The sequence below is a fragment of the Monodelphis domestica genome, chromosome 4 (assembly GCF_027887165.1).
Source record: "Monodelphis domestica isolate mMonDom1 chromosome 4, mMonDom1.pri, whole genome shotgun sequence".
NCBI lineage: Eukaryota > Metazoa > Chordata > Mammalia > Didelphimorphia > Didelphidae > Monodelphis > Monodelphis domestica.
Genome location: NC_077230.1, coordinates 172598146 through 172623369, shown reverse-complemented (window position 1 = coordinate 172623369; position 25224 = coordinate 172598146). Strand labels below are relative to the sequence as shown.

Below are 25224 nucleotides of genomic sequence, written 5' to 3'. Positions count from 1 at the left end.
ATCAAAGAGGACTCCAAGGGTTTCATGACTGATAAGATTATCCACCCTCCTGGAAGGAACTGATAAAATCTAAATATAGATTGGAGCACAACATTCTACATTTCATTTCCCTCCATGAACTTTTCTGTAGTGTAAGTGAAATGTGTCTTTTTTCACAACATGTTGAATGTTAAAAGGAGTTTCTTAATCTCTCGTTCTGTCTCTTTAAGAGGCAGAAAAGGAGGCAGAAACAGAAACATTTTTAAGTAAGAGTTAGCAGAGAGCTCAAGATTCCCTTATGGGGGCAGCTGAGTGGATTGAGAGCCAGGCCTAGGGACAGGAGGTCCTAGGTTCAAATCAGGCCTCAGGCACTTCTCAGCTATGTGACCCTGGGCAAGTCACTTAACCCCCATTGCCTAGCCCTTACCACTCTTCTACCTTGGAACCAATACACAGTATTGATTCCAAGATGGAAGGTAAGGGTTTTAAAAAAATAAAAAAGATTCCCTTACCTAGGAGACATATATAAGGAGCATCATTGAAAGTTTAGGGGCTCCTTTTCTCTGGCTTCTTAGCAAGAATTCTATGTGTCTCTCTCAGTCAAGAGGAACTAACAGTTGACTTCTGACAGTTTGGGTTGAGAAAGGGATTTAAGAAGGGTTTAGGAGATTAATGTTCTTTGATTAGCTTAGGTAGGTAATTGGGGAATATATTTTCAGATAGGAGTAGTATAGTTAATACAAGCCTGTCCCTGAAGGCAGTTAGATTTAGGGTTTCTTAGAAATTTTAGTTAGGATTTGGATTTTAGGCATACTTATAAGATATTAGAGAGAGAATCTCACTTTTCTCCCTCCTATTTCCTATTGGAACTTTTCCTCAGAATAAACTAAGTGTTTGTGTTTTATCAACCTATTCTCCTAATTAGCCAAATTCCTACCCAAAAATGTTAACCCTTCACATGAATATGGAAATACGTAGTGTATGATATGTGTACAATCTATATCACATTACCTGCTGTCTTGGGGAAGTGGTAGGGCAGAGAACATGGAACACAAAGAGTCAGAAAACAATTATTAAAAATTATATTGACAAATAATTATACCATATTTTTTGAAGCCATTCTACAAAGTACCCTTGAAGTAGTTCTTCTTTCCTACCTGTTTGCTTTACACTCACTAAAAAGCAACATAAAAAAGGTATTTGGGGGCAGTGGATAGAGGTCTGAAGTTGGAAGAACCTAGGTTGAACTTAGACATTTCCTAGCTCTTTGACTCTTGGCAAATCACTTCACTCTGATTGCCTATTCCTCGTTGCTCTTCTGCCTTGTAATTAATACTAAGATAGAAGGTAAAAGTTTAAAAAAAAGTTATGGTACATCCTTACACCATTATATTATGTTATATCTAGCAGTCTTGTGTGGCATTGATCATCACTTTGAAGAGGTAGATAGACAATTTACAAAATATCATTCTTAGTCACCCTATTTTGTTGTTAATGTTCAGATGCTTCTAGAAATAATTAGTAACCTGAATTTTACATCTTTGGGACAGTCTAGGTTTAGTGGAAAGGGCTGAGTTAGGAAAATTAGGTTTTTGCCTCAGTAGTGCTCTCTGACCTATGGTAAATTCTTTACCTCTCTGGCCTCAGTTTCCCCTTCTATAAAATGAGGATGTTGGACAAGATGTACTCTCAGATTTCTTTCAGCTCCAAAGTTATATTATTTTCTGACTGTATAATACAGCATGGAAAATATAGATCTGGAGCAGAATTTAAAAATACAAAATAAGAAACAAAGACATAGAGCATACTAATATTAGCTCTAGTGGTCTCTCTGATTATAGTGTTCCCCCTTTTTTAACCTACCCTCAAAGCTTCCATAATAATCTTTCCCTGTTATTACACTCTAATCAATGATAAATACAAAGAAGACCAGAAAACATAAATAAACTGATAGCAAAGAAGAAAATAATACATGTCAGTGATGCAACTTGAATGGAAAGAAAACACTAAAACAACTGAAATGAAATTTTATGAAATTATAATGACCAACATTTCCTCTCCCCCACAGAGACATGAGTATATTCTTTACTCCCTAATTTGCAGAGGTAGGGAGATTGTGGGTATAGAATACTACTTATAATGTCAGACTGGTTTAATGTGCTGTTTAGTTTGTCCAACATGCTACTGCTTCTTATTCTTCTCTTCCTGTTCCTCCTGTTTCTCTTCCTCCTGCTCCTTCTTCTTTTCCTTTCCCTTTTTTTTTGTTTGAGGTGATGGATGTCTCTCTGGAAAGGGGTAGGAAGAGGGACATATTAAATGTAGGTGATATTAAAGTAAAAGGTGTCAGTTCAATTTTCAAAAGAAATAATTAGATGTATATATGGTTAATGCTACAAACAAAATAAAAATAATATACAAACTATAGAGGTTCCCTATTAGCACCAGGATAAAATACACATTTACCATGGAATTTAAAGTTCACTGAAATCTGTCTCTAACCTACCATTTAGACTTATTTAATATTGCTTTCCCCTTTATGAATTCCATTAAAGATGGAACAAAAACATTCTATCAGAATTGGTCTGTTAGTTGTGGCCCAAACTTGACATGCTAATTCCTTCTCATTGAATTGGAATGGACTATCTCTCATTATCTAGAATACATTTCTTCAGAAGCTTTTTCATCATTCAAGGCTCAGCTCAGATGTGTGCTGGTGCTGGGTGAAACAGATTCCCAAGCATATTTTTACCTCAGAATTTGGCAAATTGTTTAATTTAAAGTTTTTCATGATTGTTGCTGTTTAGATTACCAACAATAACAATAAAAACCAAAACAGAAGGGTTTGACTGGTTTCTTAAGAACTTTGTTCATTGTCAGTTATGTGAATTCTTCATGACTCCATTTGGGTTTTTTTTTTTTTTACAAAGATACTAGAATGATTTGACATTTCCTTCTCTAGCTCATTTTACAGATGAGGAACCTGGGACAAACAGGGTGATATGACTTGTCTGTCACACAGCTAGGAAAGGTCTAAGGTCAGATTTGAACTCAGGAAGATGAGGAGGCTTGACTCAAGGCCTGGCATGTTATCCAATGTGCCACCCAGTTGCCCTTCTCTTAAAGCAATAGCCAAAAAAAAAGAATTCATTTTTAACACAATTAGTACTATAGGTGACAGAAAAGGCCTATTAATTTCCAAAAAGTAAATGTTATTATCAGTTTGGTACAATCTTATATTATAGATCATTATCTAGTCACTGAATTTATTTTTAAAAAATCTTTTAAGGAAACAATTCAAACAAGTAGCTTGGTTAAATTCTTTGTACTACCATAGCTAATTATCAAGGGAAAGCCTAGAATCCTAGGGCAAGCATTATGAATTTTAATGGGTCTAAAAACTCTGCCCTCATGCCCACAGTAACAAAGTCTACAGCTGTGTACATGCAGATACATGCTCCCCTAAGCCTCACCTACCCTCTGGAATGCAGGAAGGTTTAAAAAAAAACAAAAAAGAAAGTCCTTGAATAGGATGATACTTGAGCTTTTGATTTTGTGCAAGTATCACATAAGATGTAGGATACTTTTTAAAGAGTTAGAGAATATTTAATTCATCCATTTTTATATTTTTAATTTAGATAAAATACTATGTATTTGTATGTCTAAGGATTACAAATTATACAGTGATAATTATTCAAGACTTTTGATCACAAATTTAACTTGGAATAAGGAAATGTCTTAGCATCTTTTCTTGAATATTTCACTTCCAGAAGATACCTGGTGAAATAATATGCCAGAAAATTTATAATATAATGAATGAAAGGCCTATTGAAACACTATAGCTTAACATATTTCATCTAGTCCCTTGTGTTTTCATGGGTACATTATTTTACATGACCTAAAAGGAATAAAACATTTCAACAAATCAGGAAAAGTTAACCAATGAAGCTATTTGAAAGAAAAAAATGTAATTCATATTTTCCCTAAATGTTTATAAACATCTAAAATTGATATTTGTATGAGAAAGGAAAATGCTATTAAGTTCAGGATGGCAAAGTGTTAATTCATTTCTTTTTCTCAATGGTATAGAAATGAGTGATCCATTAAAAAAACATATTTTTTAAGCATTTCCTATATGTAAAACATTGTGTCGGGTTCTAGGAAATATTGGAAGTTTAAATAAGGCAGCTAGAATAGAATTCCTGTCCTCCTGGAGTCTATAACCTAGAAGGAGGCTAAGACAAATTTAGATAACTATATTATTTAATTTTGTATGATACTAGTCCTGGAGAATTACTAAACAAAGTATCAGATTGTGGGGAAAGCCATTATCAAGAAAGGCTTTGTAGAGGAGGTTATATTTAAGTGGGACTTTAAATGACTCAGTAGCAGTTCAACAGGTTTATGGACCTATGTTAGTAAATTCACCAAGATGGGAAACAATATAGCATTTATGTGTTTGGAGTGAGCAGGACAAAGGGATTCAAGGATTATTATTTAAGAGTGTTCCCTAACCAATCAATCAATAAGGATTTATTAAATACCTACTATGTGCCAGGCAATGTGCTAAGTGGTGGGGATATAAAAAAAGAGACAAAAAAACCCAGTCCCTATCCTCAAGGAGCTTGCTCTATAAGGGAGACAACATACAAATATATACAAAGCAAGCTATATAAGAACAAATATGAAATAATTAAAATAGAGAAAGCACTGGAATTAAGGGGGTTAGGGAAGGCTTCTTTTGAAGGTGGAATTTCAAGTTGGGACTTAAGGGAGTCAGGGAGGTCAGTCAGTAGTCAGAGGGGAGAAGGGAAGTATTCCAGGTGAGGGACAGCCAGAAAAAATGTCTGGAGCTGAGAGATAGACTGTCATTGTACTGAGGAATATGTTGGGGAATAAAGTGAAAGAAGTTTAAAAAGTTGGAAAGAGCTGAAATATGAAGGGCTTTGAATACTAGAGTATTTTTGTTCTTGCTTCTGGAAGCAAAAGGAAACCACTTTAATTAAGTGTGTGTGTTTGTTTGTGTGTGTGTGTGTGTGTGTGTGTGTGTGTGTGACACAGAGAGAGAGAGAGAGAGAGAGAGAGAGAGAGAGAGAGAGAGAGAGAGAGAGAGAGAGAGAGAGAAATGCGATGTATGTGTGTGTATGTAGGGGTTGGTGAAGGAGTGACACAATTGGATTTCTGTTTTAGGAAAATCATTTTAGAGTCTGAATAGAGAATGGATTGGAGTAGGGAGAAATTTGAGGCAGGTAGACCCACTTGCAGGTTATAATAACAACCATGGAATGAGGGGATGAGGGTCAACCTTTTCAACTAACCTATAATCTCAAAGGCTGAGACTGGTGGATCTCTTTCAAGCTCAGGAGTTCTGATCTGGAGTGGTCAAGCCCATCAGGTAGCTGTACTAATGATGGCATAAATTTGGTTTAATTCCACCCCACTTCCCCAGGAGTATCGATGCTGCCAGTATGCTTAAAGAAAAAGTCCAGATAGAAAACTGAGCAAGGTAAAACTCCAATGCTCATCAGAGTAGGAGCCCTTAAATTTGCAGATATGGGGAGATAAGGAGATCCAGTCTTTAAAAAAATTGATAACTCCTTTTTAAAAGTCAAACAACATATATATTGTATTCATATTATGAAAATGCTAAAAATCAGGATTTGATTTATTATTTTGTTGATTGTCTAGACTTAAGAAGGTAATGAGGAAAATGTTAACAATGCAAATTAAACTTAAAGGTGTGATGAGAATACATTGCCTCCCTCCTTCCCCATTTTAGAGCTCGCTGTTAAATATTTACCAGCATACCATGGATAGAGGGGTTAAATAGAAGATTAGAAAGGCAGGGTGCCAGTAGATTGTGAAGGACCTTGAATGCTAGGAAAGGAGTTTGAAAAGGATAATGGATAGGCAAAAGGAAAAAGGATAGTCATTGATGATTTCTGAGTACATATATGGCTTGACCAGCCCATGATAGCATACTATAATTGTAAGGAATTTAGAAGTCATCTAATCTAACTCCTTTATTTTATTTATGAGGAAGGAGAATTTCAGGTAAGTCTATAAATATTTACAAGGTATAATGAAAATGCATTAAGAATTACTGTATTTGTTTATATGATGCCTTAGATATAAATATTTCAAAAATTTCACCTGGCTGACTAATTAATCATATTATTCCCAGTACATTCCTAATTGTAAACCAAAAGGAAAAATAAGTCTTCAAGTGAAACCAAAAGAAAATAGGAGCTTTCCTTTATCCCCTCTCTAAAATGGCTACTTCAATTTTAAGGAGAGATTAGCCTGTCAATTATGACTGCTGATAGACTAACTCCTGCCTTGGGTCTTAACTTGTGGTTCCCTTCTGTGATCATTGGATTCAATCATTTGTCACAAAAAAAAATGTAAACAGAAAGCAAGTTTTGTCTGAAATTAACTTGCCTGTAAGAAAAATAAATCTAAAGTCCAAAATAAGGTTTTTATTAAAAATTGGGTGCTTCCCTGATATTTTTGTATTTTGTTTTTTTAAAAAACAACAAACTTTCCCCTTATTCTCAAAACAAAAAGTAATTTGATAATTTAATCTTTATTTTATAAAAAAAAGGAATAAATTGTTTGGTACCCATTGTTAACACTTTAGATTACCAGGACATCTGTGTTTCTTTTATCTTACCTCCCTCTTAAATGAAAAAAAAATTTTTTTACAAAGTATTTTCTTCTGCTCTTTAAGTCAAAGAGAAAGTTTCATAGACTCAGAACTGAAAAGGACTTCAGAATTCATCTAGTCCAACTTCAGAAAGGGTAAAAGATTTTAGTTATGCAGAGTACAACATTGTTGGGAATAAACATATACATATATTTCTAATTAGTTTATAATAATTATTGAGTAAACAAAAAAACTGGATTTTTTCATTTATATTCTTATTGACCTCATCTACATCTCTCTCCATAGCTAGCACACATCTATTTATATAACCTTTTTTTTACCAAACCATAAATAATACGAGGACTTTGAAGTTTGATGAATTTAATTTCATTTTGTTTCAGCAAATTTTTAAGTACATACTTTGTATAAAGTAATGTGATAATTATTACAAAGAAAACACTTTCAGTTTATAGAATCTACTATAACTGAGAAACATTGTGAAGTACCTAGATTCAAGTTTCACCTTTAAAGAGCAAGAGATGTGTCACCCATAGGGAAATTACTAAATATCTCAGCTCCCAGGCAATTTTCTAAAACTAACATGCACAATGATTGCAGATCTGAATTGGCAGTGTTTTCCCTACTAGGAGTTCTTTATATCAATGAAATCACAGGTCAGGACCAAAAGAACTACAAAAAATGATTCAGTAGGATATTAGTTGGCCTAAACCCCACCCAGATATTCTGGAATTCAAGTTCTACCAATTACAGGTCTTTTCTTTAATGGGATAATCTCTACCTTCTCTTTGGACATAAATAAATCTGGAGGATGAGACACACCCTTGTAGAGGTGGAGCTGAAAACTCCTCTTGGTGAGTAAAGTCTTTCTTAGCTAAATGCTGCTAGGCAATTAAGTTTTTTCTACCTCTAGAGGTCCCTCAATTTTTCTCTTCAGATAGTATTATTTTCTTTGGGTCCTCAAAAGAAATATGAAAAAAAATGTAGAGGCATATCCACCCCAAATATTGACATGGCTATATATGCTGGTCCTGCAGTAGAGCCTTTGAGCTCATATTAGTCTGATCAGTCACAGTTAGACACACTGATCATTGCAGTAGGGAAAGATTTATGGGGTATTCAGAGAAAACTAGTACCTCTGGTATGAGGTCTTGCTGAGCCTTTTTTAGGACTGCTTCTCTCCTTTGGTGTCCACCTGTCACTCAGTTCTGTCCTGTGGCTCCAAGAAGCTGTAGTATGCTTAGCAGCCACACCTCAGTAAATCTTGACAGATGAGCTACTGTAAATGATGGGCCTCAAACCTATGAATGAGTTAGTGGGGTGTCTACCCCAGCTATGTGAAGACTTCTCTCAGCAGAAGAGGCAGATAAGAACAATTTGTTCCAGTAGGCAGGAAGGCTCCTTAAGCAGTACTGTGGAGCTCTGAGAGCTTGTTCAGACATCAAAGATGTCAAAGTCATCCACTGCATTCCAAGTTATCACCAGTTATCTTGACTTTTGTCCTTCTGTTGGACTATGATGATTCTGGAAGAGAGAGAGAAGTTGACAACTTTGTGAAACTACTTAACTTCAATCCAATTTATGCATGATTCAAATGACATCACCCAATGATTTCATTTTGGTCCTCTGAGTCCAAAGGACAACAACCCACCAACCAACATTGACCCCAACATAGTGATCATTTTCGTCTTCTTTGAGTAGGAAGGTCAAAAACCAACAACTTTCTTTGACCAATTCTGAAAGCCTTTGGGAAACTTCCATGAGAGGGTTGTCTACTCAAAGAACTTCTAGAATAACTCAGTGATTATTCTTGTTTAATGTTTTTTAGAAAGCGCCTTACAATATTGTCCTTTTTGTGCCCTCTGATGCCATCTTTGTTAATGACTTTTTTTAAGAGAAAGAACTTAAAAAAAACTTGGTTCAAAACTCTCCAGACTTCTTTTAGGGAAACAAGCCTATACAGCATAACAGTGTCCTATACCTTGCTACTCTTCAACTTTCTTCTGTCTCTGAAGTATAAGGGTCAACTATTTTCCACTTGGCCATTATACTCTCTAATAGTGTGAAGCATGAGGCATTCCTGATAGAGTTAAATTCAAACACTTCAGAGGAAATTTCTTTCACATAGGACAGCCCCATAATTGTTAAAAATACGAACTACTTGTAAATATTCCAGAAGAATGTAATCTCTTTGAAAGCAAGGATAGTTTCATAAGCACTTAAAATGGCTTGCAAATAGTAACTGCTTGACACATATTTTGCCATATTGAATTAAATAACAAAAGTTCTAGTAATGGAGAGATCTATCAGTTTGGATTTTTTTTTAACTTTAGACAAGGATTCTTTTGATACTTACCTGTAGTCTATTTGGAAAATAATTTCAGAAGGTTGTTTAAACTATGTGAAAAGAAACTACTATCTAGTACATTTAAAATACCTTTTATATACAGACAATTGAGGGGGTAACTATACAATCATTCTTATCATTTGGACAGTATCCTGAGGCCTTCTATAAAAAAAAAAAATCCACACTTGATTTTTGTTGGCAAATCAGCCCCCAAAAAGGAAATTCAGGGAAAATTTAGGGTCTTCTAGGTAGTAGCAAAAACTTATTTTCCATGCTTTAATTGCTTTTGGCTAAGGAATACCTCACTCAGTAGAAGGAGATTTCTACTGAGTACTTTGCAATTTATAGTTAGTTACTTGGGTCACTTATATGTCAGACTTGGGACTTCCTGCTCTAAGGTCAGATCTCTATCCTTTACTCTTATGCTGCCAAGAAAAACTTAGCCCTATGTAATTGAAAGTAATAAAAATGTATACTTAATACTTCTAGAAGCTATAATTTTCTAGGTGTGGGTGATCTCTCTACAAAAGGAGATTGAAACCTTCCTCATGACTGAGACAGATGGTTTTTGAGATCTACTATGGCCATAAAAGTTCACGCAATCTATACCCAAGGGAGCTTGATTAAATATGGCTAGACTCTTCCTTCAAACAATTGCACAGTCCATTATAGGATAAGACACAAAGCCTTTTTCAGCTTGGAAAGATTTGCCAGAGCTTGTATTGCATTGTCATATCCTATAAGAACCTTGGGTCTCTACCACAGAAACTGATATCTAAGCAGGATTTTTGTGGAGATAAAAACTAAAGACCTCTACAATTATTAAAAAAAAAAATTTCTATAACTCATGCCTTTCAACAATCAAGATGTATCGTTTTCTAAGTTGATATAAATTGGGAAGGTTTAAAAAATCATTTTTTCAACTTTATGTAAAGAGAACAAATTACAAACATACTGATTACTACTGACATTTTACAAGCTGAATATAATGGGGATAGTTTAGTAGAGAAAAAAGAATACTAGATTCTCCTATTGACTCAGAAAGTTCTTAGTTGAGTTATGAAAGTTCCATATGAAACAGAGGTCTGTCTTACCATTTGTGTCCATTAAGGCCTATAATAGAACCAGCATGCAATAAATTAAAGGTAGAAACTAATTAAATGTTTAATCTTGATCTTGTGATTGAAACAGGGACTTTAAGTAGTTTCACTGTTACTCAATATTTGTATCAATGTCTATGCAGGCAATTTTGCAAACTAGTCACTTGGAGGAATGATTGATTCATGCTAAATTGCTTTTTACACTGAACTAAAGAGTTTAGACATGAAAACCCATGCATTTAAATAAAACCAAGTTAATTAGCCCTGAAAATATTACACTTAAAATTCCTGTTTAAATATATATGTATATTCTAAACACTTCGGTTTAAATCAGCCACTCCTATGAGATTCTGAGATAGGGAGTGCATAGATGATTATCAGAAAATACATATTGTTACCACGATGGGTGGAGGGCTCATACACTGCTGGCTCTTTATCCATGTGATGGGATTATCGAACAAAGCATCAATTTATTAGGTTTTGCTTTTAAGTAACCAATTTACTTTTCAGTTCTCACTATAGCAATTGTAAAATTTAACATTCTTCAGACTTAAGTTGGTAAAGACCATTTTTGTTATGGACTAGTTCTTTTCTCTATTATTTGTCATTTTTACCAACTACATTGGGGATTGTTTTCCTACGTTTTAAACTTCAGGCTGCTGTCAAATTAATTTCACAGGTGGGAGTTAATCTTTCAAGTCCACCAAAACAGATGCCACATTAAAACATTATATGGTTTAGCTGTTCTACTTTAAAAAAAAAAAAGATATCCAAATATGTCTTTCTTTAATCGTCAACTATGAAGATTACTGGTAAAAAGAGCTATGCAGATACAAAAGCAAACGAAAAAACACCCAGAATTAAAAACAAACAAACAAACAAACCTACGTGCAAGATTTCTGAGTTTTTTTGTTTTCTGTTTTCTTAGACGGTTGAAACTTTTACGGCAAATAATTCTTTTTGTACTTTGAACATCTTACAATTTCCCATCATTGCTCTCCTGTCCCAGATATTGAGGGGGAGTTCTGTCATCCCGCCTAATTGAAGAAATAGATGGGGATCCATTCCCACATCGGAGAGAAACGAAGAAAAGTAAGTCTCTAACTCCACTGGAAAAAGTCACACTGACACGCAGGTCCACTGGTGTCAGGCAGTCGGGGAAAGGACTTCGGTAAAAGTTGCTGGGCAAAGGAGGTTTGTCCGACTGCTTTGCTACTAAATGACAGGCAGTAGGTGGTCCGCCAGCCTCTCCTTACTTCCGCAGGGTTAGTCTCCTCCTCTTTCTCACTCTGGCTAGGTATCCTCCCTTCCCACCTGTCGGGCTCTGCGGCTGGTAGTAGCTGCTTCTGTGACTCCCCCTAGTGGTGAGAATGGAAACGCTTCGCCCTGAAGCCGTTCTCGTTTAAGGCTTTTCCCTACCAGACCCCGAAAGGCAAGAAGCCCTGGGGGGAAGGAAATTCCTCCTCGGTACGCACCCACCCGAACCTCAGCTCGCCCTCCTCTTTTCTCTCTTCCTCTCCCTCCCTCCCTCCCTCCCACATTCTCTCTGCTGCCTGGAAGGCACTGGGATCCCAAAGAGCTGGCGGCGACTTTCCGTGCTTGCGGGATAGGGTCATGGGGCAGGGTGGGTGAGCCAAGGCTAGGGAAGGCGGCGTGCTGCGCCGACTCCGCGCCGGGGGAAACCCATCTAGAAGGGGGCGGGAGAGGTTACCCCCACGGAAAGAGAAGCGGGCTTTCCCTCCAAGTCAAGTCTGGGCTGGAGAACACAAACCGCAGCCATGGGATGGAGGGGAGTGGGGGAGGGGAAACTGGAAGACCGAGCCTAGGGAAAGAACAGGGCAACCTCTGTCTCCCTTTGAAAAGGAAGCAGGAGCCTTGGGGAGAAGAGAAGGCAAACTGCTAACTTTTCTCCACGTCCCTACTCTTCCACCCAACCTCTTTTTTTTTTTTAAGAGAGAAAAATTTTATTTATTTTGCTAGGTGGCAGTGGGCTCAAACCCCTCCGGCTCAGCCTTTAGGAGTGAGGGGGTGTACTTGCATTGCTAATGCAGCAGCTGCTAGCTCCTAGGGCTGCTCTCTTCCCTATCCCCTCCTCCCAGCCCGGAAAGCTCCGGGCAGCTAGTCTCCCCGCGCGCCGCCATATGGCTACAGAGTAAAACCCCATGGGGTGGGAGGCGCAGCGCCGCCTTTCGTAGCTGTTCGCCCCAGCCTGGGGGGAAAAAAAAACAAAACTGCCTCTAGTTGCTGCTACCGCTCTTTGCAGTTTGGGCGGTGGGAGCTGGTTTTCCCCACAGGTGAAAAGAGAGAAAAAGAAAGGGAAGGCGGTGGGTGGGTGGCTCTACGGGTGCACATGCTGGTCTGCGCGTAAACCTCGGGGCGAGCCTCCCTGGCTGCTTTCACCCAACTAGGATTTCCCACTTCCCACAGCAGCTTGCAGAGTTGGAAGAGGAGCGGGCGCCACCAGCAGCCGGACGATGGACGACCGTACCCGGAGAGCCGAGGAACCCCCGGCAGCAGCACCCCAGCCTCCTCTCGCCTCCTCGGGGTAAGCCTCGCCCAACCCACCCCGTGCAGGGAAGGAGAGTAACTGGGAAAGGGAGAGTTCAGCGAGGCCTAACTAAACTCGTTTACCTGCCTAGTTTAGCGACTGCCCTGCCAGGGTGAGTCACCGGCCAGCCAGGGAACTGACCCAGAGAAGACTTTCTTTTCTTTTTTTCGTCTCTCGGTCTCTCTGGATCCTGGCTAGTGGTGTTGATTTTGTAGCTTTGCTTTGTTTTAAACTGGGGCTACTCTGGTAACTTGAAGCTCGGTTGAATGCCAGGGACTGGGACAGAGGAGTCCGGCGGGCGTAAAGAGCAACAAAGGGCCCTTGTCGGGGCTCTGAAGGAACAGCGGGCAATACCTGTAAGTGAGCTCCCGGGAAAAAAAGTTTCCTTGGCAAAGCCAAGTGACTCAGGGAGAAGCTCCGTGTCAAAGTGACTCTGGGCGGAGGAAGGAACTTGGAGCGAGGGTTCGGAGGGCGAAGGAAGGGGAATGCCAGCTGTCAGACCGCTTGACAGCTGGGGATTGGCTGGGGCGGGGGGACCTGCTGCTTGTCTTGGGAGAGGTGCAGTGATTTGGGGTTGGGATGTGAATGGGTATGTTGTGCCACCTGGCCTCCTGTGCCAATTAGCTCTTGATGGAGGAGATTCTTTGGGGCTGGAGGAGTGCAAATTCAAACTGAAAATGCCTATAATTTTCTTTACCTCCACGTGTGCCTGGAAGAGAGATGGGTAGGGGATAGACATCACATGATGAGTTAATATTAAGCGAAGACTGTTTTCTTACAAGATATGCAAATACTGACTGTTCTTAGTCATTGTGTAAACAGACCTGAGAACTAGTAGTTCTGCTAGAGATGGCAAGAACTTGAAAATAATTTACGGTTTTGGTAAATACTAAGACATCACTAGTTGGGTTCTTGAAATAGAACACTGTAATCTGTGCCTTATGCGGTGCTTCTTAGGAGTTCTTTTTCTTCCTCACCCCACCCTGCCACGGTTTCCCCCCTTCTTTCATAACTAGTCCCTTGCACAGAAATGCCTAAAGGTGAAAGAATATGATGAAAATAAGAAAGTTGAGGAAAATTTATAGTATGAGCCTAGTGAATGAGAGTTGTAGTTTTTTTTTTCCCTTAATTTAATGGGTGCGCAAGTCATTTTTTCCCTGGAACATGACAGGAGTTTCCATAGAAGCAAGTCACAGCATGTTTATTCATCACACTGGCCATGTGAACATTGGCAATTGAGAAGGGGAAACATGGAAAATTCTCAAAACAATATGACTAATCTGAAAGATATTTAATATGATGCTTACATTGAGGAAATATGGAGTATGTGAATTCTTTCATTTTGCTCCAGATAACTGCCAGATTTTCAAACAGTTTATTCCTTTTCTCCTCCCTTTCTTCTGTTCACTTCAGCATTTAAGTGTAGGCTGATAGGGAAGGCTATATATACAGCTAGTAGCTTATGAAGATGAAACAGTCTAAGTCTTTGACTCTTAGGAGTTTGTAGTCTAATTTGGTGGTAAAATGTAGACAAGTAATTGTAATACAAGAAAGTATATATGTCATAGAAGCCATAGTAATAAAATAGCATTTAGTTGGTATTTTATGGATTTGCAAAAAACAAAATACACAAGCTTCAGTAATGACAGAACAGTTGTTTAAAAACTTTACATCCTGTTCTGTCCAGACTCCATACATTTGCAGACTATTCCTCATAAGGGGAATAGGCTTCACCCACATCTGCTTATGGAAATCTTCCAGTGGATTTTTCCCACAGTGTTTACTGTACCTTTGCAAAATATAAAGCAGCATAAAAATGTACATTGTCATTAGCATTGCTCTGTTTTTCTGCTTCTCACACTCAATAATACTAACTCAAATCTCATATCTTTTGGCCCCATATTGAACTTTTTCTCTTCTCCCCCTTCTAGTTGTAGTAAACTCCTTGAAGTTGAAGACCTGTGCCATTTGTTTTTCATTTTTTCTTAACATGTAGCATATTGCCTTCAATCTAGTAGGCACTTTAGAAATGTTTGCTGTTGAATTATATTAGTAGTATCAATTGCATATCACTTCATAGTTTGCTAAGTACTTTTCATATCATAACAGTCCTTGTAGATAATACAAGTACTATTATATCCATTTTATAGATAAGACACCTAAGGCTTAGAAAATTAAAGTGATTTGTCCAGAGCCATACAGCTATTCTGAATGCAGGAAACAAATATTTATCTGCTACCTACCATGTGTGAGGTTCTGTGCTAAGCAGCCCATTTAATAGTTGTGGAAAATGAGGTAGTGGTTAACTTGCTCAGGTTTACACAGCTAGAAAGTGTCTGAGGTCAGATTTGAACTCAGTTTTTCCTGACTCCAGGTCCAGCACTGTTATCTATAGACCACCTAGATACCTAGTTAAGTTGAGAGACAAATTTAATGATCTTTCCAAAACAGAATGTCTAGTATATACCAACTACTGTGGGGAAAACAGAGGAGGGAAAAATTACTTTTAATGTCAAGGAGGTGGCATTTCAGCAGGTCCTGTGATGATAATCATTTTGGCAGAAATGGGTCATTCCATGTAGTGAGAACAAAAGTTATTGAGGACCAAGAATATACAAATGATTCAGTTTGGTTGGAATATGGGGTCTCTAGAGATAAAGACTTTAAAAGTATGTTAAAGGGCCTCACGAGAGTAAGGAATATAAACATAGAACAAGTATTTGGCATTTTACACACACAAACACATACATACACACATAAGAAGAGGACAAGATAAAATAGAGAAATGTCATTTTGTTAAATTAATGAAGAAAATATCAACTTATAGTTGTAATTTATATAAAAGGAGGGTTTGCTTAATAGCAACTTATTAGCAGCTCAAGAAACCCAATCCAGACCATAACATATGTTGACAAATTTAATTTACTTTGGTGACCTAAAAGTGAATTATCATAAAGCCTCTTATATGTTTGTTCCCATTTTGTTCTTTGTACAGAGCAAACCCTTTTTTGAAGATTAGAGCAAATGAGATAAATAGTAATTCCCTAAATTGAAATTTTCTCAGAAGTAGTTGTTGTGCTTTGTTTTGGTTCCTGGTTAGCTAATTAGTATCCTAATGTTGCTCATGTCTTCTAAATCAAAGAAGTCCTTCTTACCTACTTAATTATTATGGTGCCATTAATTGTTTACAAGAACTTATTCTTTTTTTTTTCCCCTTCAAAACTCTTCCATTCCCCATTAGAAACAATACTCTGTATTGATTTGAAAGCAGAAGAACAGTAAGGGTTAGGCAATGGGGATTAAGTGATTTACCAAAGGTCACACAGTCAGGATGTCTGAAGCCAAATCTGAATTCAGGACCTCTGATCTCCAGGCCTGACTATTATCAGAGCCACTGATCTGCCCCCAAGAGCTTATTCTTGAAGCCATCATCTTCAGTACCTACCTTCTACACTTTCCCTTACCTGTTGTTCTCTAGTAACTAGTCTTGTTTTTGTTTTACATCTAATCAATTTAAACTTCAAAATTTTGACATTGGAAGAAATGTATTCTGTTTTTAAATTGATTTTTCAAAGGAACTCTGTAGTTACAATAAGGTTACAAAACTGTGAAAAACTTGATAGACTTTTATTTATCTTATCCGATTGGTCCAATCAGTGCTTTACTAGTGGTACTGTCTGTAGAGCTTAGTTGGACTTCCAAACCTAGTAATTTGCTAGATGTCACTAATTAAGATGGTAGAGAAGCCTTGAAAGGAATGTTGGAGAACAAACTATTCATTCCTTTCAGTGTACAACTATATCATATCCTCTCTTTGCTATTTTATTTCTAATATGTATAGTAAGTGTCCAAAGAATACTTTTATCTCTGCAAGAACAGCTTTTTAAAATGATTCTATAGGTAGTTTTGAATTTCAACTGCATCAAGCATTTATTTAGACCTTAATATTTGTCAGCCCCAGCGCTAAGGACTGAGAATACTGGAAAAAAATGAAACAAGATTTAAAATCAGTATTATTTTTTATGTGGAGTATTTCTTCAGTTAGACTCTTTGAGGATTTAAATTAATTTAGTGAGTTTAAAAAAAAAATTTAAATCTGTCTGGGGCAGCTGGGTAGCTCAGTGGACTGAGAGCCAGGCCTAGAGATTGGAGGTTCAAATCTGATCTCAGACACTTCCCAGTTGTGTGACCCATGGCAAGTCACTTAACTCCCATTGCCTAGCCCTTACCACTCTTCTACCTTGGAACCAATACACAGTATTGATTCCAAGATGGAAGGTAAGGGTTTAAAAAAAATTTTAGATCTGTCTATAATGTTTTTTTAAAAATAAAACATGTAGTATTTGTTATGCAGTACTAAATACCACATTTAACAGTGTATAACCAATTACTTGGACATAATTATGACATTAAGATCCTGTTTGTACTATTATTTTTTAAAGAGTAGGAATTTGGGTTACCAGAGATGATTGAATTAAGTTGTTTGTTAATGTAATTCCCACAGACTTCCTACTTGTAAAATGAGGTCTTAGGAAAAATTGTGCAATCCATAAAGCTTAACATTTGAATTGGTTATTTCCTCTGAATGAGCTATGGAATAATTGAATAACAGTGTTATTATGGCCTTTCTTATGCTTGTAGAACCAGGTGTGCTTGATAATGTTATTTCCCATGTTGATCTGGAAAAGGACCCTTTAAAGTAAAATGTAAACAAAATCTGTTGACCCCAATTGTAGGCTGAATAGTCTCTACTGGGTCCTGTGGATACCTGTATGTTTTTTGCTCAGAAGGAAAGTAGTCTGTCAGAAAAGGGTAAATGATTAACATTAGTTCAGAGAAGAGAGAAATTTAGAAGAATATTTAATATTCTGCATATTCTTATGTATGTTGTACTTAAATAAGATATAGCCACACTTACAAACCATATCAATTAAATGGTAATGAATGGATGAAAAAAAACACTGATTTTCCCTATGTGCAATAAGCACTGTGCTAAATATTGAGGAGACAAAATAGAGGCAACCCCTGTGTCAAGGAGCTCATATTCCAGTGGGAAGAGAGAACACATATCTGCAGGACAGATGGAAAAGCCTAATGATCCTTAACTTGTAGCAAGGAGGCAGCTTAGAATACATCTTCTTTAGTGTCATTTTTCATTCATAAAAACATTTTTGATGTTGAACCATTTGGTGGTAAGAACTTTCTTTTGGGTCATCAGTTGTAGTTGCTAAGAAGGGAAGGGCTGTAGAACTTGCAAATATATAGGGTCTCTGCAGGAGTTGCTTTACAAAAGAATATACTTTACAAGACAGTTTCTTGTAAGAGTTCTTTTAATACTGAGTTCTTGGATTTTAAAAATGCATTTAATGTAATATTTGATTGAAAGAAAGCTTATACACACATTCAAAGGGACATCAATTAAATAATGCAAGATATGCCTGCATATTGAATGCTATGTGGCAATATTTAGGGAAGGATAATTTTGATAATCTTATAATTGGGGGGCTCAAAGACCTGCAGATGGTGGCTTCAGCCATGATATTAAACAACACTTGCTCCTTGAAAGAAAAGCTATGCAAAATCTGGACAGCATACTAAAAAGCAGAGATTATCACCTTGTTGACAATAGTCAAAGCTGAGGTTTTTTTCATTAGCAGGATGTGACTGTGAGAACTAGTCACAGAATCAATGCCTTTGTATTGTGCTGAAGAAGACTTTTGATAGTCCTTTGGAGAGCAAGGATATCACAGCAATCTATCCTTAAAGACATTAATTCAGACAGTTCAGTGGAAGGTCAAATACTGAAGTTGAAACAAATACTTTTGGCCACAAAATTAGAAGACAGGACTCAGTGGAAAAGACCCCAGTGTTAGGAAAGATTGAAGGAAAAAGGAACAGTAGAGGATGGTATGAATAGATAGTGTCATGGAAGCAACAAACATGAGCTTGGACAAACTTCAGTAGATAGAGGAAGATAGAAGAAGGTCCTGGCCTGCAATGGTTCATAGGGTCATGAAGAGTTAGACAAGACTCAACAACAACAGCGACAAAATTTCTAATCCAGCAAACTGGGATGACTGACTTTTAAAGGACAATTGTTAATCAGGAATACTATATAAATTGAAAATTTTAAATAGTTATGCACTGTTTTTGTGAGCTCTAGAAAGTAGCCCCAAACAGATATATTTTCATTGTTGCTATTGGACTTTGCTATGACTTTTTTTTTGTAGAAATCTTTTTCTCCATCTGTGATACTAAAAACAAACTTTCAGGGTGGGAGAGAAAAGTTTCCCATGATTATTTCCCTAGGGTCAAATGTCTACAGTCTTATATAAGGGCTTCAGCTTATCTAAGGAAAATTAATCCCTTGATAGACTACCAGAGATGAATATAGTTGTTTGGGTAACATTAGAAAAATGCTGGGGAGTTTGATTGCTTTCCATTTCACTGAGTGTTGCATTTGTAAATTTTAAAACCAATGAACAAATCCTTATTGTTTTCTAGGCAAAAATGTGCTATGTTACCGAATTGTTTTTCTTTTGACACAGAATAGCAAGTATATAATTTTTGTTACTGTAAGAAAATAGGAAGTTAATGTAGAAGAATACTGTTAGAGCTAAAAAGATTTTAAAAAATAGAATGTGAATCTTTAACATTAAGGGGAGAAAGGATTCATTTATCAACAAACACTTGACTATATCTCATTTAAGCACTTGATATATGCCAGGCACTCTGCTAAGTGCTATGAAATACAAACACAAAAGACAATGATGTTTTTATGATGCCAAACATCATTGCTTAATTTATATGTGTAGGTTATCTCATTTATTGAGTTTTTGCTGTGTACTAGTGAATGTACTAAGCAATGTAGTCTATAGCTTTCTCCATTCTCATTTGACCAATTCTATGACCCTCGTTAAAAGTTGAGAGGTAGAGGTCAAGAATTTAGTACCTTATTGAAGTTGGAGGGAATGATACTTAGTTTCTTAACTTTCTGTTCATTAATACTAATGTAAGGGAACCATGAATCAAGAGTCACCATTGTGCTACATTCATTAATCCCTAGCTTCCTATCTGAGACTCTGCATTTAACTGAACAATTCAATAAACATTTATTAAACACCAACCACTTACATTTTGGATGAAATTGAAACTTTAGATCGTTGGGCAGGATTCTATATGCAAAAATATAGACAGGATATATTGGGAATCTCAAGACTGGATTCTGGATTTTAATCTTCACATATGTGACTTAGGCACTGAAGCCCCCAAGTGCACCATCATTCCGCCATATCATGGTAGTGAGCTCCTACCTTTCTTCCTTGAGCTCTCTCCTTCCATCCCTCACTCCAACTTCATATTTTGCCCAGTAAGATACTTATAGGACCTTTCAAAGAATTTTGGACTGCTTTCTCCCTCCCTGCTTGTTTGGCCTGCTTGCCTCAGGATCCTGGGGCTTAGCCCTGCCTGGCATCCCCAACTGGCACTCTGCATATTTCCTGGGCTGGTGTCTGGCCAATGGAGAAAGTTAGGTGCCACCAGTTGCCACTTTTCCCCTTGTTTCTTGGTTTGGTGTTATTTATTCTTTACTGTTCCTGACACTGTCACTTAACCTTTACCTTGTTGTTGAGGGTATTAGGGAAGGTACAGGCTAAGTACCCCTTTTGCCATAAAAATAATTTCTTCCCTCCATCTCAAGCACAACTCTGATAATTGTATTCCCTCCTTTATAGCACTTTAAAAACCTATATGCTTATGTTTAGTGGCATGTTTATATGTCTTAATAATATATAGAATTTTCTCTTAAAAAAAGAGATCCCTTCCTGGGATATTCCTGGGAATAAGTTGAATATTTCCAGTCAGGAAAAAGAAAAAAATTCATTTGCTTACTCCAGTTAAGGTCAGATGTAGAAAGAAAAATTTCTACAGATAGCTGTTATTTCAGATGGAAAGAAACTGGCCTCAGATGAATCACATTCCCTTCTATGACTTCACTCAGGGAGAAAGAAAAACTTGTTTCCTATCTTCTTTTAATCAGAAGTTATAACCTATAGTGAAAAGAATACTAAATTTGAAATCAGAGGGCCTGGGTTTAAATCCTAACTACTATAATATGTTTACTAATCCAAAAATTATTGAGATTGAACTACATAATCTTTAAGGTTCATTCTAGGTCAAAATCTTAGCTCCTCAGTTTATTCTTTTATACTTAGAACCCTTCTTTATGCTGTTAGCTGGGAGACTGTGATGAGGTAGAAAAGAACACTAATCTTAAGGCAAAAAAGCTTGAATTTGAAAACTGACATATTTACTAGAGGTGTGATTTTGAGCATGCTCCCCTCTTTTTAAAAAAAATCCTTATCTTCCATTTTGGAATCAGTGCTATGTACCAAGGTAGAAGAGTGGTATGGGCTAGACAATGAGGGTTAAGTGACTTGCCCAGGGACAAACAGCTAGGAAGTGTCTGAGGACAAGTTTGAACCTAGCATGTCCCATCTCTAGGTATGGCTCTCAATCCCCTGAACCACCTAGCTACCCTGAATATAGCTCTATAACCTCTCTAAACATCCTTTGCCTTATCTGTCTTTTCTTTATTCTTATTTTTAAACCCTTACTTTCTGTCTTAGAATCAATTCTTAGTCAGAAAAACAGCAAGCCTAGGCAACTGGGGTAAGTAACTTGCCCATCTAGAAAGTGTGTAAGCCAGATTTGAACCCAGGACCTTTGGATCCAAGCCTGGCACTCTTATCTATTGTGTTGTCTAGCTGTCCCTTGCCCAGTCTTTAAAAGTGAGATGAGTTTGAAGTCATATAATTAAATTTTATTTTTTTCAATTGTAGAAACAATATTTGACAATTTTTTTTTCTGAAATTTTTCAATTCAGATTCTTTCCTTACCTCGATCCCCATCCTCCCAGATGTAGAAAATTGTCTTATATAGGTTATACTCATGCTTTCATACAATATGTATTTTCATATTCCCCATGTCATGACTGAAGATACATATCACATAAACTTAAAACTCATGAAGGAAAAAAGTGAAGGATAGTGTGCTTTGATTTGCAAGCAGATTCCAACAATTGTTTCTCTGGCTGGGATTGTTTTTTTTTTTTTTAAGATTTTTTAAGATCATGGGTCTCTCGACATTGTCTTAGAATGTTCTTTTGCTGATGATAGTTTAGTTCTTCACAGCTGATCCTTGTACAATTTCTATTACTGCATGCTCTGTTCTCTTGGTTCTGCTCACTTCACTTTGCCTCAGTTTGTAGAACTTTTTCCAGGTTTGGGCTAGTCATTTAACTCCTCTGAAGTTATCTGTGGAAGAAAGATCAGATTAACAGACCACTAGAGCACCTTCTAGCTTCAATCAGTGAACCAGTGGTTGGTAGAGTAGTTGTGAAGAAGGCAGACATTCTATAAATCTTAGTGTTAAGAGAAATGCAAGTTGCTTTTTAAAAAAGAATTCTATAGAATAAAGCAGTTGTTATATATTTGTAATTTAAAATGTTTATATTATATACATGTTACTTTTACCTGTTTTTTCACTTTGGTAAAAAAAAAAGTGTGTTTTTTTCTTCCTGGTATGAATAGTACTCTACGTATTTGAAAAGAATTCAGAATACTTACCTGATTAGTGGTTTTCTAGAAATTTTTCCACTCTGATGAAATTGGTATAAAGTGCCAATCTAATCTTTAATCTATATCAAATTACTACAAAGCTTCATCAAAGGGTGATTTGAGCAAAAAAAAGTGGAACAGATGTTCAGCTGTAAGTCATAGTTAGAATTCTATCATAATTAGGATTTGATTTGTCTTATAAAAGAATCCAGCTTTGGTATTAAAAGGATGGAAGATCACTCTGGCCTGGTACTAATAGGAAAGCCATTGAGAACTCTTATTTCTTATTAAATCAGTTTGTGCTGAAATTTTGAGGGTTATGAATTTATGTCAAGTCAAGTAAATGAAAATTTATTGAGTGTCTGCTTTATGCCAGACACTATAGTAAGGGCTACGGATACAAAGAAGGGGTGGCAGTGGGAACAATAAAACCAATCCAAACTCAAAACAGTCTCTACTCTTAAGGAGTTTACAGTCTAATGGAGAAAACAACTTGTGCATAGCTTTGTGTACAGAAGAGATAGATGAGATGTACTGGAAATCTCAGATGAAAAGTACTAGCATTAAAAGCGATCAAGGATTATCATGTTTAAGTAGATTTTAATACTATTAATTATATTGAGTGGATGGCTGTGAACCTTGTATCTTTGCAATGAAGGAATAACTTTTCTACTTTTCATGGATTTTAAATATTTTGGATATTGGTGTATATAACCAGTTAGATGGTACAGTGAGTGCAATTGGGGTCAGGAAAATCCAAGTATAGATCTTGCCTCAGACACTTACTAGTTGTGAGGCAACTAAATGATGAAGTGGAGCCAAACCTAGAGTCAGAAAGAAGTGTCTTTATGAATTAAATTTGACCTCAGATACTTAGTAGCTGTGTGACCCCGGACAAATTACTTAATCTTGTTTGCCTCAATTTCCTCATCTATAAAAAGACTTTTGGAAGGAAATTACTAACCATTTCAGTATCTTTGTCAAGAAAATCCCAAGTGGAGTGACAAAGAGTTGGACCTGACTGAAAAACATCTGAACAACAACAATAAATGGGGATACTGATATTCCCTCCCTCACAGGGTTGTTGTCAGAGTCAAGTGATATTACATATATAAAGCCATTTGTGGACTGTAAAGTGCTAGTAAATGCTAGCTATTATTATTATCATTATCATTTCAAAGTATGGTATAAGTGAAACTATCTGAAAGCATGTACTGTGATTATGGATTATTACCCTCAATCCATGTTGTTGTTTTTCATACTCCTCAGAATGCTACAGATACTAAGGAGAGCTTGTCAACTGGATTTTTAAATGGGTCAAATTGACTTTTTCCATGATGTAGAAACATTTCTGTTATCTAGAGAGACTACTAGCAATTTCAGATTTTTAAAATGGCTTAGAAACCTAAGGCATCAAATCCAGGCCAAACACTCGTAGGAGAAAATTATGGGAAAGATAAGTAAGACAGGAGAGAAGAGAGTCAGAAAAAGCAGTGATGGTTGAAAAAGATTTTTAAAAAAAGCAACACCAGGAGCAAGGATACTCTGGATTAGAAGCTGTGAGGTAGAAGATACTTGAGCAATAGAGAAAACAATAGAGAAAATAGATGGAAGATAGATGATAGATGGAATAATTTTGCATTCTGCATGGATAGATAGTAACCCATATCTCAATTCAGTTGGTAGTTGCATAGGAGCAACAATTTCTGGCAGGGAAGATGTATACAAGTGAGATAAATTATATACTTCAAAGAGTTTTCCATTCATTTTGAATGTCCATTTAACAAACACTTTATTAAGTATCTACTCGTATAAAAGGGACAATGTAGTGGCTGGGGGCAGCCTTGGATTCTACTTCTGACAGAGACTTCTAGCTCAGTATTCCAGGCAACTGTGAGAAGAATTTTCAAGTTACAGAGTTGCTGGTCTGTACAGAAAATAATTTCCATCTTGGAAGTTCCCTACAATATGACAATCAAAGATCTGAACAAAAAGCAGTACAGAACAACCAAGACCTGCAAGGAAGAAGCCATGACCCTTGGGATGTGAGTAGGATTTAGAAGATGTGTTGGGAGAATAGAGTCTTAGAATTTGCCTTCAATGCCCCAAAGTTCCAGTTTTATATATATCAGCTTTGTCCTATTGAGATAAAGTATTTGCCAAGATTGTGTAATCACTATTTTGATAAGAAAAGCAGTATGGAGAGGATAGGTGGTGGTAGTAGTCTCTCGGTAACCGAGGATGACGATTGTCTTTGTGCGTTTTTGTACACAAAGACACTTGTGCATGAAGATTTAAGTGGAAAAGTCGATGCACAGAGACAGTCCCACTCTCTCGGCTTTGAAAGCCTGGGTCTAGTGGCATGAAAAGTCGTTATACCTGGAGACTTCCTCAGCTGCATTGGATGGCTGTGTTGTCTTTTGTGCTCCAACACGCCCTGAGCACTCCACAGTGCCTTGCTGCATCACCATCTCAGCCGTTGAACCTTCTTATTGGTTTCTTCCGACTGTTCCACCGAAGCAATCTTCACATGCTGGGTGAGCAAAGCCCTGGTTCACCAGGGGTCGACGACCTGATGGCTACCCTCATAAGTTTTAGCCAGCCTGTAGAAGCCGTTTCCTGGGGTGTGGCCTCTGCCCCATGCTAGCAGCTACGGGGAGCCACAAGAGGATAGGATAATTACCAAAAAACCCACCCCTAACCTTCCATTTTTATTTTACCATATTTAATTATATCTTTCTCCATTATCTCACCACTCCCTTTCCATTGATAGTTTCATTTTTAGGTTAATGTTTAAACAAGTTTAGTCCTTAGAGAAGGTTTGTTATTGCAGTCCCAGTTTATTGCTTCAGTACTCTCACTATTCAGTTTGCCTGCATGCATCTTTTTCTTGTTCCCTCTCATTGGCATTTAGTATAGTTAACAATTTGCCAAGATTGGTGCTATTCCTGACCTAGGAAAGTAAAAGAGAG

At 37.0% G+C, this 25224-nt stretch overlaps 1 protein-coding gene and 1 long non-coding RNA gene across 11 annotated transcripts in view; one reads left to right on the top strand and one right to left on the bottom strand.

Annotated features, from left to right (window-relative positions):
• Positions 1 to 1044: 1044 nt before the first annotated feature.
• Positions 1045 to 11436, bottom strand: LOC103105958 (uncharacterized). Its single transcript, XR_001629953.2, has 3 exons — positions 10972 to 11436; positions 7777 to 8164; positions 1045 to 2264 (listed from the first exon to the last, which is right to left on the bottom strand). It is a non-coding gene; the product is annotated as an uncharacterized LOC103105958 (long non-coding RNA).
• A 3-nt stretch (positions 11437 to 11439) lies between these two features.
• COBLL1 (cordon-bleu WH2 repeat protein like 1) overlaps positions 11440 to 25224 on the top strand; it is a 200086-nt gene continuing 186301 nt past the window's right edge. For 2 of the 10 annotated variants that reach the window (XM_056793967.1, XM_007494279.3), the window contains exons 1-2: positions 11440 to 11554; positions 12515 to 12632. In XM_056793967.1, the coding sequence (XP_056649945.1) occupies positions 12562 to 12632 (71 nt within the window). In that variant the 5' untranslated portion in view covers positions 11440 to 11554; positions 12515 to 12561. The other 8 variants (XM_007494280.3, XM_007494277.3, XM_007494282.3 and 5 more) reach the window with 8 other exon arrangements.